Source organism: Oncorhynchus keta, chromosome 34 (genome assembly GCF_023373465.1).
Source record: "Oncorhynchus keta strain PuntledgeMale-10-30-2019 chromosome 34, Oket_V2, whole genome shotgun sequence".
Taxonomy (NCBI): Eukaryota; Metazoa; Chordata; class Actinopteri; order Salmoniformes; family Salmonidae; genus Oncorhynchus; species Oncorhynchus keta.
This window is the reverse complement of record NC_068454.1, coordinates 35,424,112-35,444,139: the sequence shown is the minus strand read 5'-3', so window position 1 is coordinate 35,444,139 and position 20,028 is coordinate 35,424,112. Positions and strand designations below refer to the sequence as shown.

The following is a 20,028-nucleotide window of genomic DNA, read 5'->3' as shown; positions in this document are numbered from 1 at the left end:
ACAGCCTGCTTGGAGTTTTCCAAACGGCATCTAAAGACTCTCAGACCACAAGAAACAAGATTCTCTGGTCTGACGAAACCGAGATTGAACTCTTTGGGCTGAATGCCAAGCGTCACGTCTGAAGGAAACTTGGTACCATCCCTACGGTGAAGTATTGTGGTGGCAGCATCGTGCTGTGTGGATGTTTTACAGCGGCAGGGACTGGGAGACTAGTCAGGATTGAGGCAAAGCTGAACGGAGCAATGTACAGAGAGATCCTTGATGAAAACCTGCTCTAGAGCACTCAGGACCTCAGACTGGGGCAAGGTGCACCTTCCTACAGTACAACAACCGTAAGCACACAGCCAAGACAACACATGAGTGGCTTTGGGACAAGCCTCTGAATAGTGGCCCGAACAAGAACCCGATCGAACATATCTGGAGAGACCTGAAAATAGCTGTGCAGCAAAGCTCCCCATCCAACCTGACAGAGCTTGAGAGGATCTGCAGAGAAGTATGGGAGAAACTCCTCAAATACAGGTGTGTTAAGTGTGTAGCATCATACCCAAGAAGACTCAATGCTGTAATCACCGCCAAAGGGTCTGAATACTTATGCAAATGTGATATTTCATCTTTTATATGTAATACATTCACAAACATTTATATAAACCTATTTTGCTCTGTCATGGGGTATTGTATGTAGAATGATGATAATTATTATTTTTGTTTTAATACATTTTAGAATTAGGCTGTGATGTAACAAAATGTGGAAATTCAAGGGGTCTGAATACTTTCTGAAGGCACTGTACCTTGATGCGTGGGACTATTGGACTTGTTTAAATCATGCATCGAAGTCAATGTGGAGACTATGCAAATATCTCTAATTTTCATTCGGGCTAAAGTATGCACGAAAATGAAAACGAATTTTGAAATATCCATTAAATGCCCTTTTGGTGCTTTGGTAATGTTATTGCCTTTGTTTCTTTGAATTTGGCAATTTTCCATGAGCTGTGCCGACGAGATTGTCCCGAGAGTTGTTTATTCATTAAAACGCCAGAGGCTTGACAATAACCTTTAATTTAAATAGATAAACTTATCTCATGAGGATCACCTCATCTTAACCTATTCAATGCCCCACGCACATCTATCAATCTAAATTAGTTTGGAATGCCAACAACCATATAAATGAAAATAGCATTCTGACTGAATGAAAGAGAGGAGACCGGTTAAAGAAGGATTTTAAGCCTTGAGACAATTGAGACATGGATTGTGTATGTGTGCCATTCAGAGGGTGAATGGGTAAGACAAAATATTTAAGTGCCTTTGAACGGGGTATGGTAGTAGATGCCAGTCGCACCGCTTTGAGTGTGTCAAGAACTGCAACGCTGCTGGGATTTTCACGCTCAACAGTTTCCCGTGTGTATCTAGAATGGTCCACCACCCAAAGGACATCCGACCAACTTGACACAACTGTGGGAAGCATTGGAGTCAACTTGGGCCAGCATCCCTATGGAATACTTTCAAAACCTTATAGAGTCCATGCACTGACAAATTGAGGCTGTTCTGAGGGCAAAAGGAGATGAACTCAATATTAGGAAGGTGTTCCTAATGTTTTATACACTCCAGTGTGCTTCTCTATTGATGCCCCTCAACAAAAGAGTGATGAAATTAAGATCCTACATCTGTAGATGTACAAATAGTTATCCTCAAACAGCCTCAATGTTCCTCCCACACACACACACGACACTAGATCTGAGAGGCAGAGAGCTTTGCATTATCAAGTGAAGATGGGTCAATACTACAATTCCAGCTCAGTTCGGCGAATGGTTTTATGATATGTTTGAGAAACCCCGGACAGTGCCCGGGTGCGCGGAGATTACCGTGGATGAAATGTCCTCCTGATCCTCCAATATTTACTCTTCCACATGCACCGATGAACACAAACGAGCATAAAGGAGCGACGACTTAAAGATAAACGGTGTAACTCAACACGATGCTGGTGGGCTTTCTGTTCTACTTGGAAGGATGTCAGATTAGAGGTCTGAAGTGCGTGATCTGGAGTGTTTATGGCGTCGTTATGGATGAGGCTGAATAGGCTGAGACGCATTGCTAAACCTGGATCTGTCAAAGATAATTTTTATATTTTTTATTCCTGTCCGTTATGTAATGGATGGAAATATTCTCAACATGACATATTACTTCTTCCATATTTGTGAAGGGACTATAATACCATCATTCTATAAAAAAAAACAGATTGCATTTTTTGTGTTGAAAGTTGTGCAAGGCAACTTGGTTCTTTCAGCCTTTTGCTGTGAGGTACAATGGGAGAAAACACTCCATATAATGACATTAAATTCGGAATTTAGAGTTGCACTCTGCTAGCTAATTGAGCCATTACAACCCCCTTTGCTAAAGCCTTGGTGGAGCGCCAACTTTTTCCAGAAATCTGGAAATATGTTCAAAGCATAGACAGGACACATTAGAAATGATTCAATTATTGTACGTACTGCAGACCAGTGGAGGCTCCTGAGGGAAGGACGGCTTATAATAATGGCTGGACTGGAGTAAATGGAATGGTATCAAACACGTGTTTCATACCATTCCCTTCACTCCATTCCAGCCATTATTATAAGCCATCATCCCCTCAGCAGCCTCCACTGTTACAAACAAATGAATGGTAGAGGTGTCCCTACCATTGAGTGCCAGGATGACTGCTATGTACTGCTGGCTGAAGGTGCTGACAGTGAGCAGCATGGCAGGGCTTTGTGTGGTCATGAAGCTGAAAGCTATGTTCTCTCTGGCCCTAGTGCTCTCTCTGTAGACTCTGGACGCCTGGGAGCTCCTGTTCTGCATCACAGAGAAAGGCTCCTGGAAGGTGTAGGTCACCGATGACTCACTGTCAAATGACACAGACACCTCTGCATGGACACAGAGAGAGAGGATGGATCATTAGGGGAGTCATGCTATTATACACTGAATTCATTACATCAATTGTTGATTACATTTTATAAGTTGTAGCTGCACTTAATCTGAACTTAAGCTGAACCTAATCACCAGTCAGAGTTTTAAAAATCACCAACTCTCCTGACAAATACACGTTCCGTCAATGTCATCGGATGAACGACATGTACCTCCTATAAGAAACAGAACACCCTTTGTTAAAGAAGTGTCTACTCCATGATAATGGAGGCCTAGATTAGTGTGAATGTGAGAGCCAGATCCTCTCAGACAGACCAGAGACAGCAGAGCAGCAAGGATCTGTCATCTCATCTTCTCCCTCTTTGATGTCTTTTTCAGATGGACTCCAATCTGCACTCTGAATGCCACTGATCTCAACACCTCCACTTTAAGAGCAAAGTGAACACCTCTCAAAACATTCCGTTCTTTTCTCTTCCCCCGTTCTCTTCAAAATTATTCATGGACAAAGGAAGATATTGCATAATTATAGCTTTGTCTAAGCACATTCTCAGCGAGTTTTATGTTTTCATAACTAAGTTTCATAACAAGTCATGACTTTGTGGAAAGAGAATGAAAAGCGCTCCACCCACACAAGAGCAGACAGTGGAAATAAAGAAGAATCTACAAAGACAGAACAGGGTTATGATAAGTCAATATTGCTTTCTTTCTTAAACATGATTGAAGGCAAGGATTGCTTAACTGGAAAGAGGCTCAGGAACAAGTATATCCAGTGCTTCAGAGAAAAACAAAGCTATCTCAAAATATGCAAGAATCCCGGCGGTCGCTACATCCTGCTTTTTGCTTAAAACTGCTCTTTCTAGCCTCGTTTATACCTGTGGCTAACATGTCTGTGTTTACACAGGCAGCCGGATTCAGGTCTTTTTTTTCACTAATTAGTATTTTGACCAATCACATCAGATGTTTTCTCATAATTTTTCAGAGATGATCTGATTGCCAAAAGACCAATGAGTGAAAAACAATGCAGAATTGGGCTGCCTGTGTAAACGCATCCAATGTGTCCTTTGTCCTGATCTTATTTACTTTCTGATTGTGCCCACATTGTAACTGTTGCATCAACACATGGTAGCAAAAGGTGTCTCTTATCCATCCACTGTCTCTGCATTGTGATCAGATATCCTGGTCCCTGCCTCTATGCTAATTACTTGACAGATATTCTTTCAAAATAATATTTATTCATTTTAAGACACACATTGATGCCATAAGTCAATGGCATCAATATGTGTCAATGATTTTATAGGGCGGGATGACGATTTAAATGGTTTCACTGTGGAGATCCGTGTACAATTGTAAGACAGACACAATGCATCTGACTACCTCGGTAGGTGTTGAGGAAGATCAGATCACAGTCAGATCTTTAATCATTTACACTTGTCAAAAAAAATGTGGGCATAATCAGAATGTGGAAAAGATCAGGACAAAGGACGCATGTTAGAACCAAGTATTAACAGGGCTTCTGTTGTAAAGTTCAAAACCTGGCAAGGTAAAAAAGAGTTTCCACAGGGGGGTGGAGAAGTGTACATATGAGTGTAATGGTTCACCAAACCCATGGTTCGTTACCTATTGTGGTTTTGGGGTTCAGTTTGGTACATCGGGAAAATGAAATGCCATTCACAATGTTCCTGTCTGTTGTGACAGGGTTGTTATGTTGGGCATCTCAAGTCTCCACTCTGATGCTACGTATGTAACCATGTGGCAGGTGGAGTGCCAGGTAGACTAGTGGTTAGAGTGTTGGGCCAGTAACTGATAGATTGCTGGATCAATTCCCTGAGCTGACAAGGTAAAAAAAAAAGATATAATAATTATGCTGTTCTACCCCTGAACAAGGCTGATAACGCACTGTTCCTAGGCAGTCATTGTAAATAAGAATTTCTTCATGACTAACTTGCCTAGTTTAGCAAATAAAAAAAGGTGGACGTGTATCAGTTGTGATGTTGTAAATATCAGTTAGATATGTTTTAATGTGATTTGTACTTTGAACTGCATAGAGTACAGCTATCATGCTTACAAGTAAATAATAAGAGATTGCTTTTTATAAATAATGTTTTGATGTTGCATTTGACTGCAGGAAATGCTGTTCTATAGTCTGTTTCCTTAGTAGGTGACGTCAGAGGTCACCGTGTGGGAGAAGTGGGAGCTCAGGATGATAGATGAGTTTCCCACTAGTAATTACCAGTTGGAGGGCCGTTCAAGTGGATTTCTCCCAGTCGTATGTGGTAAATTCCCACTTAGTTAGGAACGCACCATCATACGGACTCCTTGAGTGCCAGATGCGCAGTTGTGACTCTCATAAAGGGGGCATGTCTGTAGCACCGTACCTTTCCCACGCTGGGGTAATGTGATGGGCTGTCACTGTTAAGTAAGCGCAACACAGGGTGAATTGGCCAATTCATTGAACATTTTGGCTTTGGCTTGTTTATATAGCTGGGTTAGCTGACAACGTCACTAACACAATGGGGCAGAAGTCCGTGAGTTGTTGTGACTCTGGGTGGCCAGATGGCGAGCAACAATGACAAGACTGCCATGTGGGGAATCGTGAGTGTCTAGTTTCAGCTAATTTAATTTGGTTCTTGATACCATGTCTAGTTTGAGGTGTTTTGACTGATTTCATGTCAATGCTAATATGGTTAGATGGCTAACCAACAAGTGTAACAATGTATTTAACAGACAACAAGTGCTCATAGTGCACATTTATTTATGTTTTCAATAAACACTGAAGACTAAATATTGTTTACATGTTGTCAAGAATCTAAGCCAACCCCGTATGTTTTGCCCCATATTTGCGCATGTCTTGGTATTTGTTGCAAAACAACAAACTCGTCTATAGAGCGGGTATTAACTGTTTGCTGAAATGGGAAGGTCATAACGTGGCTCGAGCACTTTCACGAGGTGCTGAAACCCCCCATTCTCAACCACAATGAATGTCGCATATCCGTGTCTATAAAGCAAACACTACAAAATATAAACACAGCCTACCAATCGCTCTCTTTTTTTTTGGCCCGGTCAGAATCAGCTTGCAAGGGCTGCTTGAATGCAGAGGGGAGAAGATGTTGTGTTGTTTTTTCTTTGCGTTTCCGTCTTGCTCCGGCTGCATAGGCTATTCTCATTGAGTGTGGCGACATACTGTTAACGTTTCATCCACAACTCCCTGTCCATCATCGTTGTAATCTACTGGGAAGCTAAAATATTCCCAAATTGTAGATTTAAACGATGACGCAGGATCGGCCATCGAACCGTTCGGCATGAATATGTGTACTGTTACACCCCTAGCTGTACAGTACCAGTTGCATATGGATGTCATCACTCTATTGTATAATACATGCAGTGTGATGAGGACCTGGAGAATGTTCCAAGTACCAACTGTATTAGATAAATTATTAATAATTTCAAAGTGTAAGCCTACTCTTATGTCTTAATCATTGTGTTTTAAGTGTTTTTCCATTTAATAATTCATCATAGACAATCTCATGAGTGATCCCATTTACATCTAGTTTTTTGGGGGCATATCCTGACAGACCTTCCTTGCAGGAGGGTCCCCCGTAAGCAGACTGGGAGCAGTCACAGACATAGCCGCTGTTCTTTTCGATGCACCTCCCTCTGTTGTGGCAGAGACTGCTGGAGCCGCTGCAGTGGCCGGGGCAGCCTGCACTTACGCCCGGGGTCATCTTAGCCCGCTCCTCCAGGTTAAAGGTCATGCCGTTTATATTCAGAGTTCTGATGCAGCCCATGAAGCCCCTCTGCCTGGCCGCTGTTCCCCCTGTAGGAGGGACCACAGGTTATAATGACTTCATATGGCTTTTACAGTGTTATAACACATTTATAATTAGTATATCATGCATATTATTCCACAGAGTACTATCTGCTGTTCCTCCTAGAGGTGAGACTGCAGGTTATAACTAGTTAATAATGCCTAATAGAATGCTATAACAGATGTATAACTACTCTATATACACAATACAGTCCAGGAAACCCATCTGCCTGGCTGCTGTTCTCCCTAGAGGAGGAGATGACACGTTATATACATTATAAAACATTTCTAACTAGTCTTTATACCTATGAAAGCACCCCACTGATTTACTGCAACCCTTGATTTAATTCCAGTAAGCATCTAAGACATCTCTGGAACTATTCATGTGTGAGAGGCCTCATTAAGACTAACTATATGCAAATATGGAAGAATATCTATAACGATGAAGTGTTGGGCTGACCTTTCAAGCCATTATGAGCAGAAGAAACAGTATAGCCCCCGAATGACAAATCAAGATTTATGGCCAAATAAAGGTTTAATCTCAGGAAAAGCTCATTGGGAATTTCTTATAGGGAACCCATTCATGTGTGTAATGCCTTGGCATAACCAGAAAGTTACAGTGAAATAATGATAATGAATATGAAGAAGAATATCTAATAGCATTATAATTCATACCTTGACCTACTGTCAAATTTGAGGACACTGTAAATCCTGAGATAGAAACTGTACCGAGACAATACAGTATATCTCTGGTGGAACTTGAGGGGGAAAGGCCACAATTAAAGGCTGTCTAATGAAATCAAATATATTATAATTACTGAGGCCAAGGCCAGCCCTACCAACACACAACTGGTTGTTGAGACTGAGACTGAGAGCAGAACAGCCCCATCCACAAACAGCTGGCAGTTGAGACTGAGACTAAGGCTATGAGGACAAGCCAGTCCTACCCACAAACAGTTGGCTGTTGAGCCGGAGGCGGAGGTGTCCATCAGATGGAGCTTCCAGGAAGCGTAAGGGCAGCTGGTCCACCTGCAGAGAGGCCTCCTTCACATTGCGCTCTGCCCTCACATAGTGCCACTGCCTGTCATTCAGGGGCACATGGGACTTGACGGCAAGGACCACCCCCCCGTTTCCCACGTCAAAGGAGAACGTCACCACGGATGGAGCTGAGGGAGCAGAACAGGATGAGAATAGCTGACAGTCAGGTCACAGAGAACTCATCCTTCACATTTTGTACTTCCATTTTCCTGTCAACGGTTTCTCACATTTTCCCTTCAATAGAAGTACATCCGCACAATGAGTTCTGAGAATTTCCTTCCCCACTGCCTGCCACCCCTCCAACCCTCTTTTATGCTCTTTCTGTCTCCAAGCACATGGGTCATTTTCTGCATCTATTCAAAGCTAAGTTGACAGCTTGATGTTAGAGTTGTAATTGTGCTCTATAATACATCTTATAATTTGGATTACATTATGAAGTTTATTATCTGGATGGACAGCTTGGACAGCTTTTTGAGGCACATGTCATCCTATATAACTACTGCTGTACACACCTTTTATACTAATATATTGTCCATAATGTCTATACACACCATTATATACGTAAAGTATATTTATATTACAGACTCAGATATTGCTCAACCAGATATTTCTTAATTCCTTTATTATTTTGGGGGGGATTTGTGTGTATTGTTTTGTATTCTTAGGTATTACTGCACTGTTGGAGCTAGAAACATAAGCATTTCGCTGCACCTGCGATAACATCTGCAAAATATGTGTATGCGACCAATAAAATGAGATTAGATTTGTGATTTTATGTCACATGTAGTGCTCTCATGAAATGAAGTGCAGATTATTTATGCGCGTGTGTGTGTTTGTGTGTGCGTGTGTGGCCCACAAACTCACAGCTAAGCTCCACTCTGATGAAGTGCTTGAGGCCCAGGTTCTCCAGAAAGACTCCTGATGGGACGCTGGTCTTGAAGTAGAAGGAGATGTCAGCACTGAGCTCTGCCTGGAGGGTCGGGAAGTGCAGGTAGGATGACTCCTGGTAGAAGGACGCCGCATTCCACACAGACTCTAGAAAACAGGAAACAGTCATTTCTTTTTAGAGGAAAGTCCTGCCTCACATAAGAAAGATACAGAGATGAGGATGAATATCATGGGACTGAGTGGAGCGTTTGAACATACTCAATATTTCATCAGCATTTGGCCTGGAATAACAAGGATGTTTAAAGGGACCATCTGTAAGATAAAAATGTAACAAAACAGAAGAGTTCACCTACTGTCACCATAACAACGCAGTGGGCCGATTCTGTAGAGTGCCTCAGAGCCTGTTCTGTTGGTGTCTCCAATCACGATCTCACTCACTGGTAAGTGCTCTTTGTAGGAGAGGACTCCTGTGTCATTAGCCCTACAATACAGAGAGGAGAGCATGGTCTCTGTGGAAGGAATCAAACAATGATGGAACCCTCGCCTACCCTGTCGTGACCCACTTAATCTCAATATTTGACAAAAGGTAATATACTGAATAGTGTACAAATGTGGAAATGTAAGATGAGACAAGAAATAGAAGATATGCACACAGATTCATAGCTAAATCATATTGATGGGCAGGGCAGTAGATACATAGAGAGCCATATTTGCATTGTTACCATGAGTCTGTGTCGGCATCACAGTTGCAGAAGTAGTTCATGTCCATGCAGTTTTCCTCCAGGCTGCAGGAGCACTGCTGAACCCCCGGCAGAAAGCCTCCCCAGTAAGTCCGTCTCTCTCCACCCTGGTCCACCCACCAGGACAGGGGGCTGCCATCTGCACCAACCACAGTATTACAATTAGGTCCACATATAGAGTAGCATAATCTGTACAGCATATGTTGGCATCCCATGGCATTGTGTCAATGAACCCTCAGTGATGCCAGTCAAACAGGCAGGGCTCATTTCCTGGAGCATCTGTAAGTGGCCGTGCTACAGCCATCCGTCAGACAATATGACTCTGCATTAGAGACACTCCAGGCCTCTAGGGAGCAGCCCCTTAGCTCTCAGACTCTACTCTTAAGACAGGGAGAGTGGTGGGAGAGTGGGGACCGTATAATAGGAACATTACATTGAGAGTAATTTGATAAGTGTGGGCATGGGGGGTTTGTAACAGCGGTACTGGTCAAGACACACTGACTGACATTGACAGTGTATGTTGTGGGATAACGGATTACAGTGTACCAAAGTGTGTAATCCAATATTCTTCTGCCTTTGGTCATCATGTCAAATTGACATTGTTACTCAATTGAAACAAAGCAGAATAGACCACCGAATACAGAAATGGTTTAGGAATAACAAATTACATGGAAATAAGATGAGTATATACATTTGAAGTCAGAACATACACCTTAGCCAAATACATTTAAACTCAGTTTTTCACAATTCCTGACATTTAATCCTGGTAAAATTCCCTGTTTTAGGTCAGTTAGGATCACCAATTTATTTTAAGAATTTGAAATGTCAGAATAATAGTAGAGAGAATTATGTATTTCAGCTTTTATTTCTTTCATCACATTCCCAGTGGGTCAGAAGTTTACATACACTCAATTAGTATTTGGTAGCTTTGCCTTTAAATTGTTTAACGTGGGTCAAACGTTTCGGGTAGCCTTCCACAAGCTTCCCACAATAAGTTGGGTGAATTTTGTCCCATTCCTCCTGACAGAGCTGGTGTAACTGAGTCAGGTTTGTAGGCCTCCTTGCTCGCATACGCTTTTTCAGTTCTGCCCACAAATCTTCTATGGGATTGAGGTCAGGGCTTTATGATGGCCACTCCAATACCTTGACATTGTTGTCCTGAAGCCATTTTGCCACAACTTTGTAAGTATGCTTGGGGTTATTGTCCATTTGGAAGACCCATTTGCGGCCACGCTTTAACTTCCTGACTCATGTCTTGAGATGTTGTTTCAAAATATCCACATAATTTTCTTCCCTCATGATGCCATCTATTTTATGAAGTGCACCAGTCCCTCCTGCAGCAAAGCACCCCCACAACAGGATGCTGCCACCCCCGTGCTTCACAGTTGGCATGGTGTTCTTCGACTTGCAAGCCTCCCCCTTTTTACCTCCAAACATAACAATGGTCATTATGGCCAAATAGTTCTATATTTGTTTCATCAGACCAAAGGGCATTTCTCCAAAAAGTACGATCTTTGTCCCCATGTGCAGTTGCACACCATAGTCTGGCTTTTATGGTGGTTTTGGAGCAGTGGCTTCTTTCAGGTTATGTCGATATAGGACTCATTTTAATGGGGATACAGATACTTTTGTACTTGTTTCCTCTAGCATCTTCACAAGGTCCTTTGCTGTTGTTCTGGGATTGATTTGCGCTTTTCGCACAAAAGTACGTTCATCTCTAGACAGAACGCTTCTCCTTCCTGAACGGTATGACGGCTGCATGGTCCCATGGTGTTTATACTTGCGTACTACTGTACAGATGAATGTGGTAACTTCAGGCGTTTAGAAATTGTTCCCAAGGATGAACCAGATTTGTGGAGGTCTACAATAGTTTTTCTGTGGTCTTGGTTGATTTATTTTGATATTCCCATGATGTCAAGCCAAGAGGCACTGAGTTTGAAGGTAAAGCCATGAAATACATCCACAAGTACACCTCCAATTGACTCAAATGATATACATTTGCCTATTAGAAGCTTCTAAAGCCATGACATAATTTCTGGAATTTTCCAAGCTGTTTAAAAAGCACAGTCAACTTAGAGTATGTAAACTTCTGACCCACTGGAATTGTGATACAGTGAATTATAAGTGAAATAATCTGTCTGTAAACAATTTTTGGAAAAATTACTTGTGTCATGCACAAAGTACATGTACTAACCAACTTGCCAAAACTATACTTTGTTAACAAGAAATTTGTGGAGTGGTTGAAAAACGATTTTTAATGACTCCAACCTAAATATATGTAAACTTCCGACATCAACTGTACTAGAATTTCTGAGTTAGGAGTGGTGGTAATTCTACACCAGAGGATTTCCCCATATTCATGCATTGATGCTAAAATAATGTTTGATATAGGAGGTAGCAGGTAGCCTAGTGGTTAGAGGGTTGGGCCAGTAACCGGAAGGTTGCTGGATCGAATCCCTGAGCTAACAAGGTAAAAGTCTGTCGTTCTCACTCTGAACAAGGCAGTTAACCCACTGTCCCCTGGTAGGCTGTCATTGTAAATAAGAATTTGTTCTGCAATGCCTAGTAAAAGTTTTTTTTTTAAGTATATACAGTGGGGCAAAAAAGTTTTTAGTCAGCCACCAATTGTGCTTCTTCCTGGCTTCCTTGCAAGTTCTCCCACTTAAAAAGATGAGAGAGGCCTGTAATCTTCATCATAGGTACACTTCAACTATGACAGACAAAATTAGAAAAAAAAATCCAGAAAATAACATTATGGTGGAAAATAAGTATTGGATCACCTACAAACAGGCAAGATTTCTGGCTCTCACAGACCTGTAACTTCTTCTTTAAGAGGTTCCTCTGTCCTCCACTCGTTACCTGTATTAATGGCACCTGTTTGAACTTGTTATCAGTATAAAAGACACCTGTACACAACCTCAAACAGTCACAATCCAAACTCCACTATGGCCAAGACCAAAGAGCTGTCAAAGGACACCAGAAACAAAATTGTAGACCTGCACCAGGCTGAGAAGACTGAATCTGCAATAGGTAAGCAGCTTGGTTTGAAGAAATCAACTGTGGGAGCAATTATTAGGAAATGGAAGACATACAAGACCACTGATAATCTCCCTCGATCTGGGGTTCCACGCAAGATCTCACCCCGTGGGGTCAAAATGATCACAAGAACGGTGAGCGAAAATCCCAGAACCACACGGGGGGACCTAGTGAATGACCTGCAGAGAGCTGGGACCAAAGTAACAAAGCCTACCGTCAGTAGCACACTAAGTAACACACTACGCCGCCAGGGACTCAAATCCTGCAGTGCCAGACGTGTCCCCCTGCTTAAGCCAGTACATGTCCAGGCCCTTCTGAAGTTTGATAGAGAGCATTTGGATGATCCAGAAGAAGATTGGTAGAATATCATATGGTCAGATGAAACCAAAATATAACTTTTTGGGAAAAACTCAACTCGTTGTGTTTGGAGGATAAATGATGCTGAGTTGCATCCAAAGAACACCATACCTACTGTGAAGCAGGGGGGTGGAAACATCATGCTTTGGGGCTGTTTTTCTGCAAAGGGACCAGGACGACTGATCCGTGTAAAGGAAAGAATGAATGGGGCCATGTATCGTGAGATTTTGAGTGAAAACCTCCTTCCATCAGCAAGGGCATTGCATATGAAACGTGGCTGGGTCTTTCAGCATGACAGTGATCCCAAACACACCACCCTGGCAACGATTGAGTGGCTTCGTAAGAAACATTTCAAGGTCCTGGAGTGGCCTAGCCAGTCTCCAGATCTCAACCCATAGAAAATCTTTGGAGGGAGTTGAAAGTCTGTGTTGCCCAGCAACAGCCGCAAAACATCACTGCTCTTGAGGATTTTCTTATTTTCCACCATGATTTGCAAATAAATTCATTAAAAATCCTACAATGTGATTTTCTGGATTTTTTTTCTCATTTTGTCTGTCATAGTTGAAGTGTACCTATGATGAAAATTACAGGCCTCTCTCATCTTTTTACGTGGGAGAACTTGCACAATTGGTGGCTGACTAAATACTTTTTTGCCCCACTGTATAGCCTGATTTTAATATTTGCATAAAGATTCTTTCAAAAACGTTCAACGATCATGATGAATCGCAATAAATCAGTTGTTTGCTTTACATTAGCGTCAGATATAGTTTGAGGATATAATTATGGTTTTGGGGAGTCTGGGATAAGAGCAAGGTTAATAATTCAACAGAATGCAGGGCATACACTTCCATAGATCAGCTTAACGGAAGTGCTGTCCGTGTATTGTTTTCCAGTTAAATCAAAGTAATCACGAGGAAATTGGTTTCCAAACGTGCTCAAACAAAGGGGAAGATCTGATTAAATCTATATTTCCGTATAGGGATATGAGCTACCGTCTCAAGGAGTTAGGAATAACTTATTTATCAAGACCCTTCCAGAGAATAAATTACTTGGAATTTTCAATGACAGGAGAGACAAGGTGATGCTTCCATCTAGATAAATGGTGAGAGTAAATGTTTCCTGTTACTCAAATATGATGTTATGTAAGATCTTCCTGTCATTATCGTGAAAAGGTGAGCAATATAAAGTTTCCCTTTTTCATGCAGATGAAACATGTACATATGAAGTAGAAGTTATCATGTTATGATAATCCGTTTTTTACACATCCCTTCTTGTTTGCTTCAGTTCAACCTCTTTTAGTTTTGCACATTATGCAGATTTTATTTAGCATATGGATCTATTTCTGTCTCTGGCAAATGAAGTGTAGGCCTGGCCATAATGATAACCTTTCTGTAAAGCTTCTTATGATGTAGCATGAAAAAAGCCATCTTTTATACAGCAGGATAGAAAGTGCATCATTAGCTAGGTTTCCATTCAATTGGCGACAGAGTTTCATGCAAATATTCAGGAATCTGCATAAACAAAATATTAACATTTCCCACCAGTGCTATGTTTCCACTAAACTGACTTTTTGAGGATAAAAACCAGTGATGACGTAGTCAAGACCAAATGTAAATTTTCGCATAAGTGTTCATGTACTGAATAAAACCAACAGTTCAATGCGTTTCCATTGCATTTTCAACTTTACCGACAGTTTTGTCACAAAAACTGATGCGTTAAATAGCAAATGTGCCTCCTCTGGTCTTGGCACCTGCGCTCCAGCCAACAGCTCACAGATACAGTGCGGGTAGGCTGTGAGGGTAGGCTCGTCTATATGATGAGATTATTATGGATAAGAGCGGGAATGTTTTTATTTGTCAAACGGTAGTCAAGCATCGATCATGATGTCACCAGAATAAGACCTGCAATATTTATTGGAAATCAGCATCAAGCTCATCACCGTGCACTTTCACCACCCTGTGAAGTTTACCACAACTTATTTTATCTGTAGCCTAATAAACTGAATGGTTTCCCGAGTCGTAGTGGGAGGACCACCATATCATCGCGTGACTCCTGATTTACTTCGATATGATGGTTATTATATCAATATTTGTGCATTAAAGGCGTTTCCACCACCATTTCCTGCATTATACATTTTACCGACACAAAAAGATCCCAACATGTTGAATGAACAAATTATCTGTCTGCATTTATACAATTACACCGAATCTTCCTCTTTCCATTACAGCTGACATTTTGTTTTTGTACTTTATGACTTTACTTGCATAAAAAACTGGATGGAAACATGGTTACAGTGGTAATATAAGGAGCCTCTTTTGTTTGCAAGTCCAATTACAGTGAGCTGTGTTTTTAAATCTCTTCTTTTTGAGACAACAACGGTTTCTCAAGCATTCAAGCAAACAATGAAAGCAATTATGTCTTGTTTCATATCTACTGGGCCTGAAAATAAAAGTATTTTCTTCCTTTAATGATCTTGTTGTTTGGGCATAATAAAGTTGTTTATTGTCTGCGGTGACATTGTATTCACCTCATAGAGATCTGACTACATACATTTTTCATGAATGATTAACCTATAGTTGGGTTCTCCCCAAGCGATGAGAAAACTGAGGGAATAAAGGGGTCTCACTGGCTAGATGAATTCTTCAACTCCCTATGCGACGGCACACAAGCAATGTTCAATAGAATTTATACAGCTGGGAATAGACAAACTCTACATGGACAAACAATGGGTATTAAATGGTTTGTGCTTCGGTTTCCTGCTAAGTGAAATGTGCAAAATATCTGTAACTGAACTGTTTTGAGGAGATAAAGTTTCAGTCATGTTGCAAGCCAATACGGGAAATGCTCACCCCAAGTGTTAAAGAGGCGGGACTTCCTGCAGCTGTATACTACTTCCTGTTGACACTGCTCTGACCCGGCCACAAGGGCCATCAGTTGTTCAGGTGAGGCGCTGTAGTTGAACTTCATAACGTAGGGCTTTTGGAGAGTAGAACCCTGGACCCTGACTGGATCTGTGCTGTTGTGGGTCACCACTGTCCACACCTTGTCCTCTACACACACACAATATGGAGCAAATAAACAGGTTTTTAGTTTAGTTTATTTTGACACTTTTAAAAACAGATGTAAAAAGGCACATGCATAAATAGAATAATTGAGGATGACAAGTCAGAAAGTCAGAGTCAGAATCTGAGAGCACAGTAGTGATTATATGTTAAGTTTCATTTCGAGGAGTGATTTAAATATGATGTATGATTATTCATGATCCTGTACCAAACTGGGAGGTATTTACATATCTGACAGTCCCCCTAATTAACAGTCAGTCTCTGTCATCCTCGCTAGAGTGCATTCTGATTTTACAGATATGAAACGGTCTAATGTGGCTGCTTCCCAAATAAAGGGATAAAGGGAAAAGAAAAATGCATTTAATCCAGAATGTACCTATCTTAAATAAAGCCCATGAAGATCAATGAAATAGACTGAGATTGATCTGAATTATCATAATATTGTTGGATTATGATCAATGTCAATCCGATCTAAAGTATAATTCTGTCTGAAAATCTAGATTAGTCTGACAACAAGATCATAAAGGCCATCAGTCTAAATGTCTATGTGGGGTTGAGGGCCAGGATGGCAGCTCACCTGTCATGTTGCAGAAGACCTGTGTCGCCCCCAGAGGTCCACTGCCATCTGGATCAATGGAGAAGTAGCCTGAGGAGCTGCCAGTCAGCCTGTAGGCCTCACATGATGCCTCATAGATGGCTACAGAGGAATACACATGGGAGTAGAGAATGAAAATACAATTTGAGTAGGGTAAATGTAATAAAATATTGTCACAGGCTGTTACAAAAAGAAAAACGCTTGCAGAAACAGTTGTATTATAGGGTTGTCTATATTTTTTATTTGTTTCCATTTAAAATGTGATGGTGGCCTAACAATATAACAATAAGTATGCAAAACAATCTATGGCTAAACCTTAAAACAACATATTAGATATGGAAATAGTGAGACTAGATTGTTTATTTACACAGTGAAACAGAATGGGAATAGTGGTCAACCCTGTCGCATATAAACTCAGCAAAAAAAGAAACATCATCTCACTGTCAACTGCATTGATTTTCAGGAACCTTAACATGTGTAAATATTTGTATGAACATAACAAGATTCAACAACTGAGACATAAACTGAACAAGTTCCACAGACATGTGACTAACAGAAATGGAATAATGTGTCCCTGAACAAAGGGGGGGTCAAAATCAAAAGTAACAGTCAGTATCTGGTGTGGCCACCAGCTGCATTAAGTACTGCAGTGAATCTCCTCCTCATGGACTGCACCAGATTTGCCAGTTCTTGCTGTGAGATGTTACCCCACTCTTCCACCAAGGCACCTGCAAGTTCCCGGACATTTCTGGGGGGAATGGCCCTAGTCCTCACCCTCCGATCCAACAGGTCCCAGACGTGCTCAATGGGATTGAGATCCGGGCTCTTCGCTGGCCATGGCGAAACACTGACATTCCTGTCTTGCTGGAAATCATGCACAGAACGAGCAGTATGGCTGGTGGCATTGTCATACTGGAAGGTCATGCCAGGATGAGCCTGCAGGAAGGGTACCACATGAGGGAGAAGGATGTCTTCCATGTAACGCACAGCCTTGAGATCGCCTGCAATGACAACAAGCTCAGTCCGATGATGCTGTGACACACCGCCCCAGACCACGACGGACCCTCCACTTCCAAGTCGATCCCGCTCCAGAGTTCAGGCCTCGGTGTAACGCTCATTCCTTCGACGATAAACGCGATTCCGACCATCACCCAAGGTGAGACAAAACCGCGACTCATCAGTTGAAGAGCACTTTTTGCCAGACCTGTCTGGTCCAGCGACGTTGTTGCCGGTGATGTCTGGTGAGGACCTGCCTTACAACAGGCCTACAAGCCCTCAGTCCAGCCTCTCTCAGCCTATTGTGAACAGTCTGAGTACTGATGGAGGGAGAGGGCGTTCCTGGTGTAACTCGGGCAGTTGTTGTTGCCATCCTGTACCTGTCCCGCAGGTGTGATGTTGGGATGTACCGATCCTGTGCAGGTGTTGCTTCACGTGGTCTGCCACTGCGAGGACAATCAGATGTTTGTCCCATCTCCCTGTAGCGCTGTCTTAGGCGTCTCACAGTACGGACATTGCAATTTATTGTCCTGGCCACATTTGCAGTCCTCATGCCTCCTTGCAGCCTGCCTAAGGCACATTCACGCTGATGAGCAGGGACCCTGGGCATCTTTCTTTTGGTGTTTTTCAGAGTCAGTAGAAAGTCCTCTTAAGTGTCCTAAGTTTTCATAATTGACCTTAATTGCCTAGCGTCTGTAAGCTGTTAGTGTCTTAACGACCGTTCCACAGGTGCATGTTCATTAATTGTTTATGGTTCATTGAACAAGCATGGGAAACAGTGTTTAAACCCTACAATGAAGATCTGTGAAGTTATTTGGATTTTTAGAAATTATCTTTGAAAGACAGGGTCCTGAAAAATGGATGTTTCTTTTTTTGCTGAGTAGTATACACTATATATACAAAAGTATGTGGACAACCCTTCAAATTAGTGGATTCGGCTATTTCAACCTCACTCGTTGCTGATAGGTGTAAAGAAATCGAGCACACAACCATGCAATCTCCATAGACATAGATTGGCAGTAGGATAGCCTTACTGAAGAGCTCAGTGACTTTGATCGGATGCCAGCTTTCCAACAAGTCAGTTCGTAAAATGTCTGCCCTGCTAGAGCTACCCTAGTCAACTGTAAGTGCTGTTATTGTGAAGTGGAAATGTCTAGGAAAACAACGTGAAGTGGTAGACCTCACAAGCTCAAAAACAAGGACCACCGAGTGCTGAAGGGCGTAGCGGGTAAAAATCTTCTGTCCTCAGTTGCAACACTCACTACCCGAGTTCCAAGCTGCCTCTGGAAGCAACGTCAGCACAATAACTGTTCTTTGGGAGATTCATGAAATGAGTTTCCAAGGCCGAGCAGCCGCACACAAGCCTAAGATCCCCATGCTCAATGCCAAGCGTTGGCTGGAGTTGTGTAAAGCTCACGCCATTGGACTCTGGAGCAATTGAAACGCTTTCATTTGAATCATGTTTCACCATCTGGCAGTCCGAGGGACGAATATAGGTTTGGCGGATGCCAGGAGAATGCTACCAACCCCAATGCAGAGTGCCAATTGTAAAGTTTGGTGGAGGAGGATTAATGGTCTGGGGCTGTTTTTCATGGTTCGGGCTAGGCTCCTTAGTTCCATTGAAGGGAAATCTTAAAGCTATAGCATACAATGACATTATAGATTACAATGACATTCTAGATTATTCTGTGCTTCCAACTTTGTGGCAACAGTTTTGGGAAGGCCCTTTCCTGCTTCAGCATGACAATGCCCCCAGTGCACAGAGCACTGACCTCAACTCATCGAACACCTTTGGGATGAATTGGAACACCGACTGCGAGCCAGGCCTAATCACCCAACATCACTAATGCTCTTGTAGATGAATAGAAGCAAGTCCCCGCAGCAATGTTCCAACATCTAGTGGAAAGCCTTCCCAGAAGAGTGGAGGCTGTTATTGCAGCAAAAGGGGGACCAACTCCATATTAATGCCCATGAATTTGGAATGAGATGTTTGACAAGCAGGTGTCTACATACTTTTGGTCATCTAGTGTATTTACACAATAAAACACAATGGGTACAGAGGTCAGCCCAGTCATGTCCCATACAGCCGGAGAGCAGGCAGGACTCACAGTTGTGGCAGGTGGCTCCAGCGTATCCTGTTCCAGAGCAGTCACAGTAGAAGGTGTTCCAGGACTGGGAACACTGCCCTCCATGTTCACAGAAGTTGGGCAGACATCTGGAGAGACAGAGAAGATCAGACAGTGAGAAGGAATCCAAGTAACCTGGTACTAGAGAGGCAAAGTCATGGAGACAGCAAAGCTAAAACAATGTGGTTGTTCCCCATCTGACTGAATTGAACTCGCTGGAGATAATGGTTTTGAGGACATTACAAAATGTGCTTGACTGACGATGGCAGGTGTTTTGACATCTTCTTAGTAACAACAAAACGACTGTAAGACTTAATATTGTAATTATTCCTGACACAGTCTAATTTCACAGGGAGCCGTTTAAAGATGAGCATCTGCATACAAAACTCTCCAGTGACAATAGATTTAGCAAACAGAATATTGAGTTTCGATTTTCATAACAATTTTGTTATTGTTGATTTTTGTGTGGGGCTCAAATTCAAGTAAA

General features: G+C 42.1%; 1 protein-coding gene across 1 annotated transcript in view; it reads right to left on the bottom strand.

Moving 5' to 3' along the window:
- LOC118367004 (contactin-associated protein-like 5) overlaps positions 1 to 20,028 on the bottom strand; it is a 115,163-nt gene that overhangs the window by 6,671 nt on the left and 88,464 nt on the right. The window contains exons 11-19 of the mRNA XM_035749919.2: positions 19,524 to 19,630; positions 16,402 to 16,521; positions 15,612 to 15,812; positions 9,352 to 9,508; positions 8,983 to 9,110; positions 8,606 to 8,776; positions 7,651 to 7,869; positions 6,473 to 6,712; positions 2,673 to 2,897 (exon numbers count right to left, since the gene is read on the bottom strand). Coding sequence (XP_035605812.1) covers positions 2,673 to 2,897; positions 6,473 to 6,712; positions 7,651 to 7,869; positions 8,606 to 8,776; positions 8,983 to 9,110; positions 9,352 to 9,508; positions 15,612 to 15,812; positions 16,402 to 16,521; positions 19,524 to 19,630 — 1,568 coding nt within the window. The remainder of the gene's footprint in view (positions 1 to 2,672; positions 2,898 to 6,472; positions 6,713 to 7,650; positions 7,870 to 8,605; positions 8,777 to 8,982; positions 9,111 to 9,351; positions 9,509 to 15,611; positions 15,813 to 16,401; positions 16,522 to 19,523; positions 19,631 to 20,028) is intronic.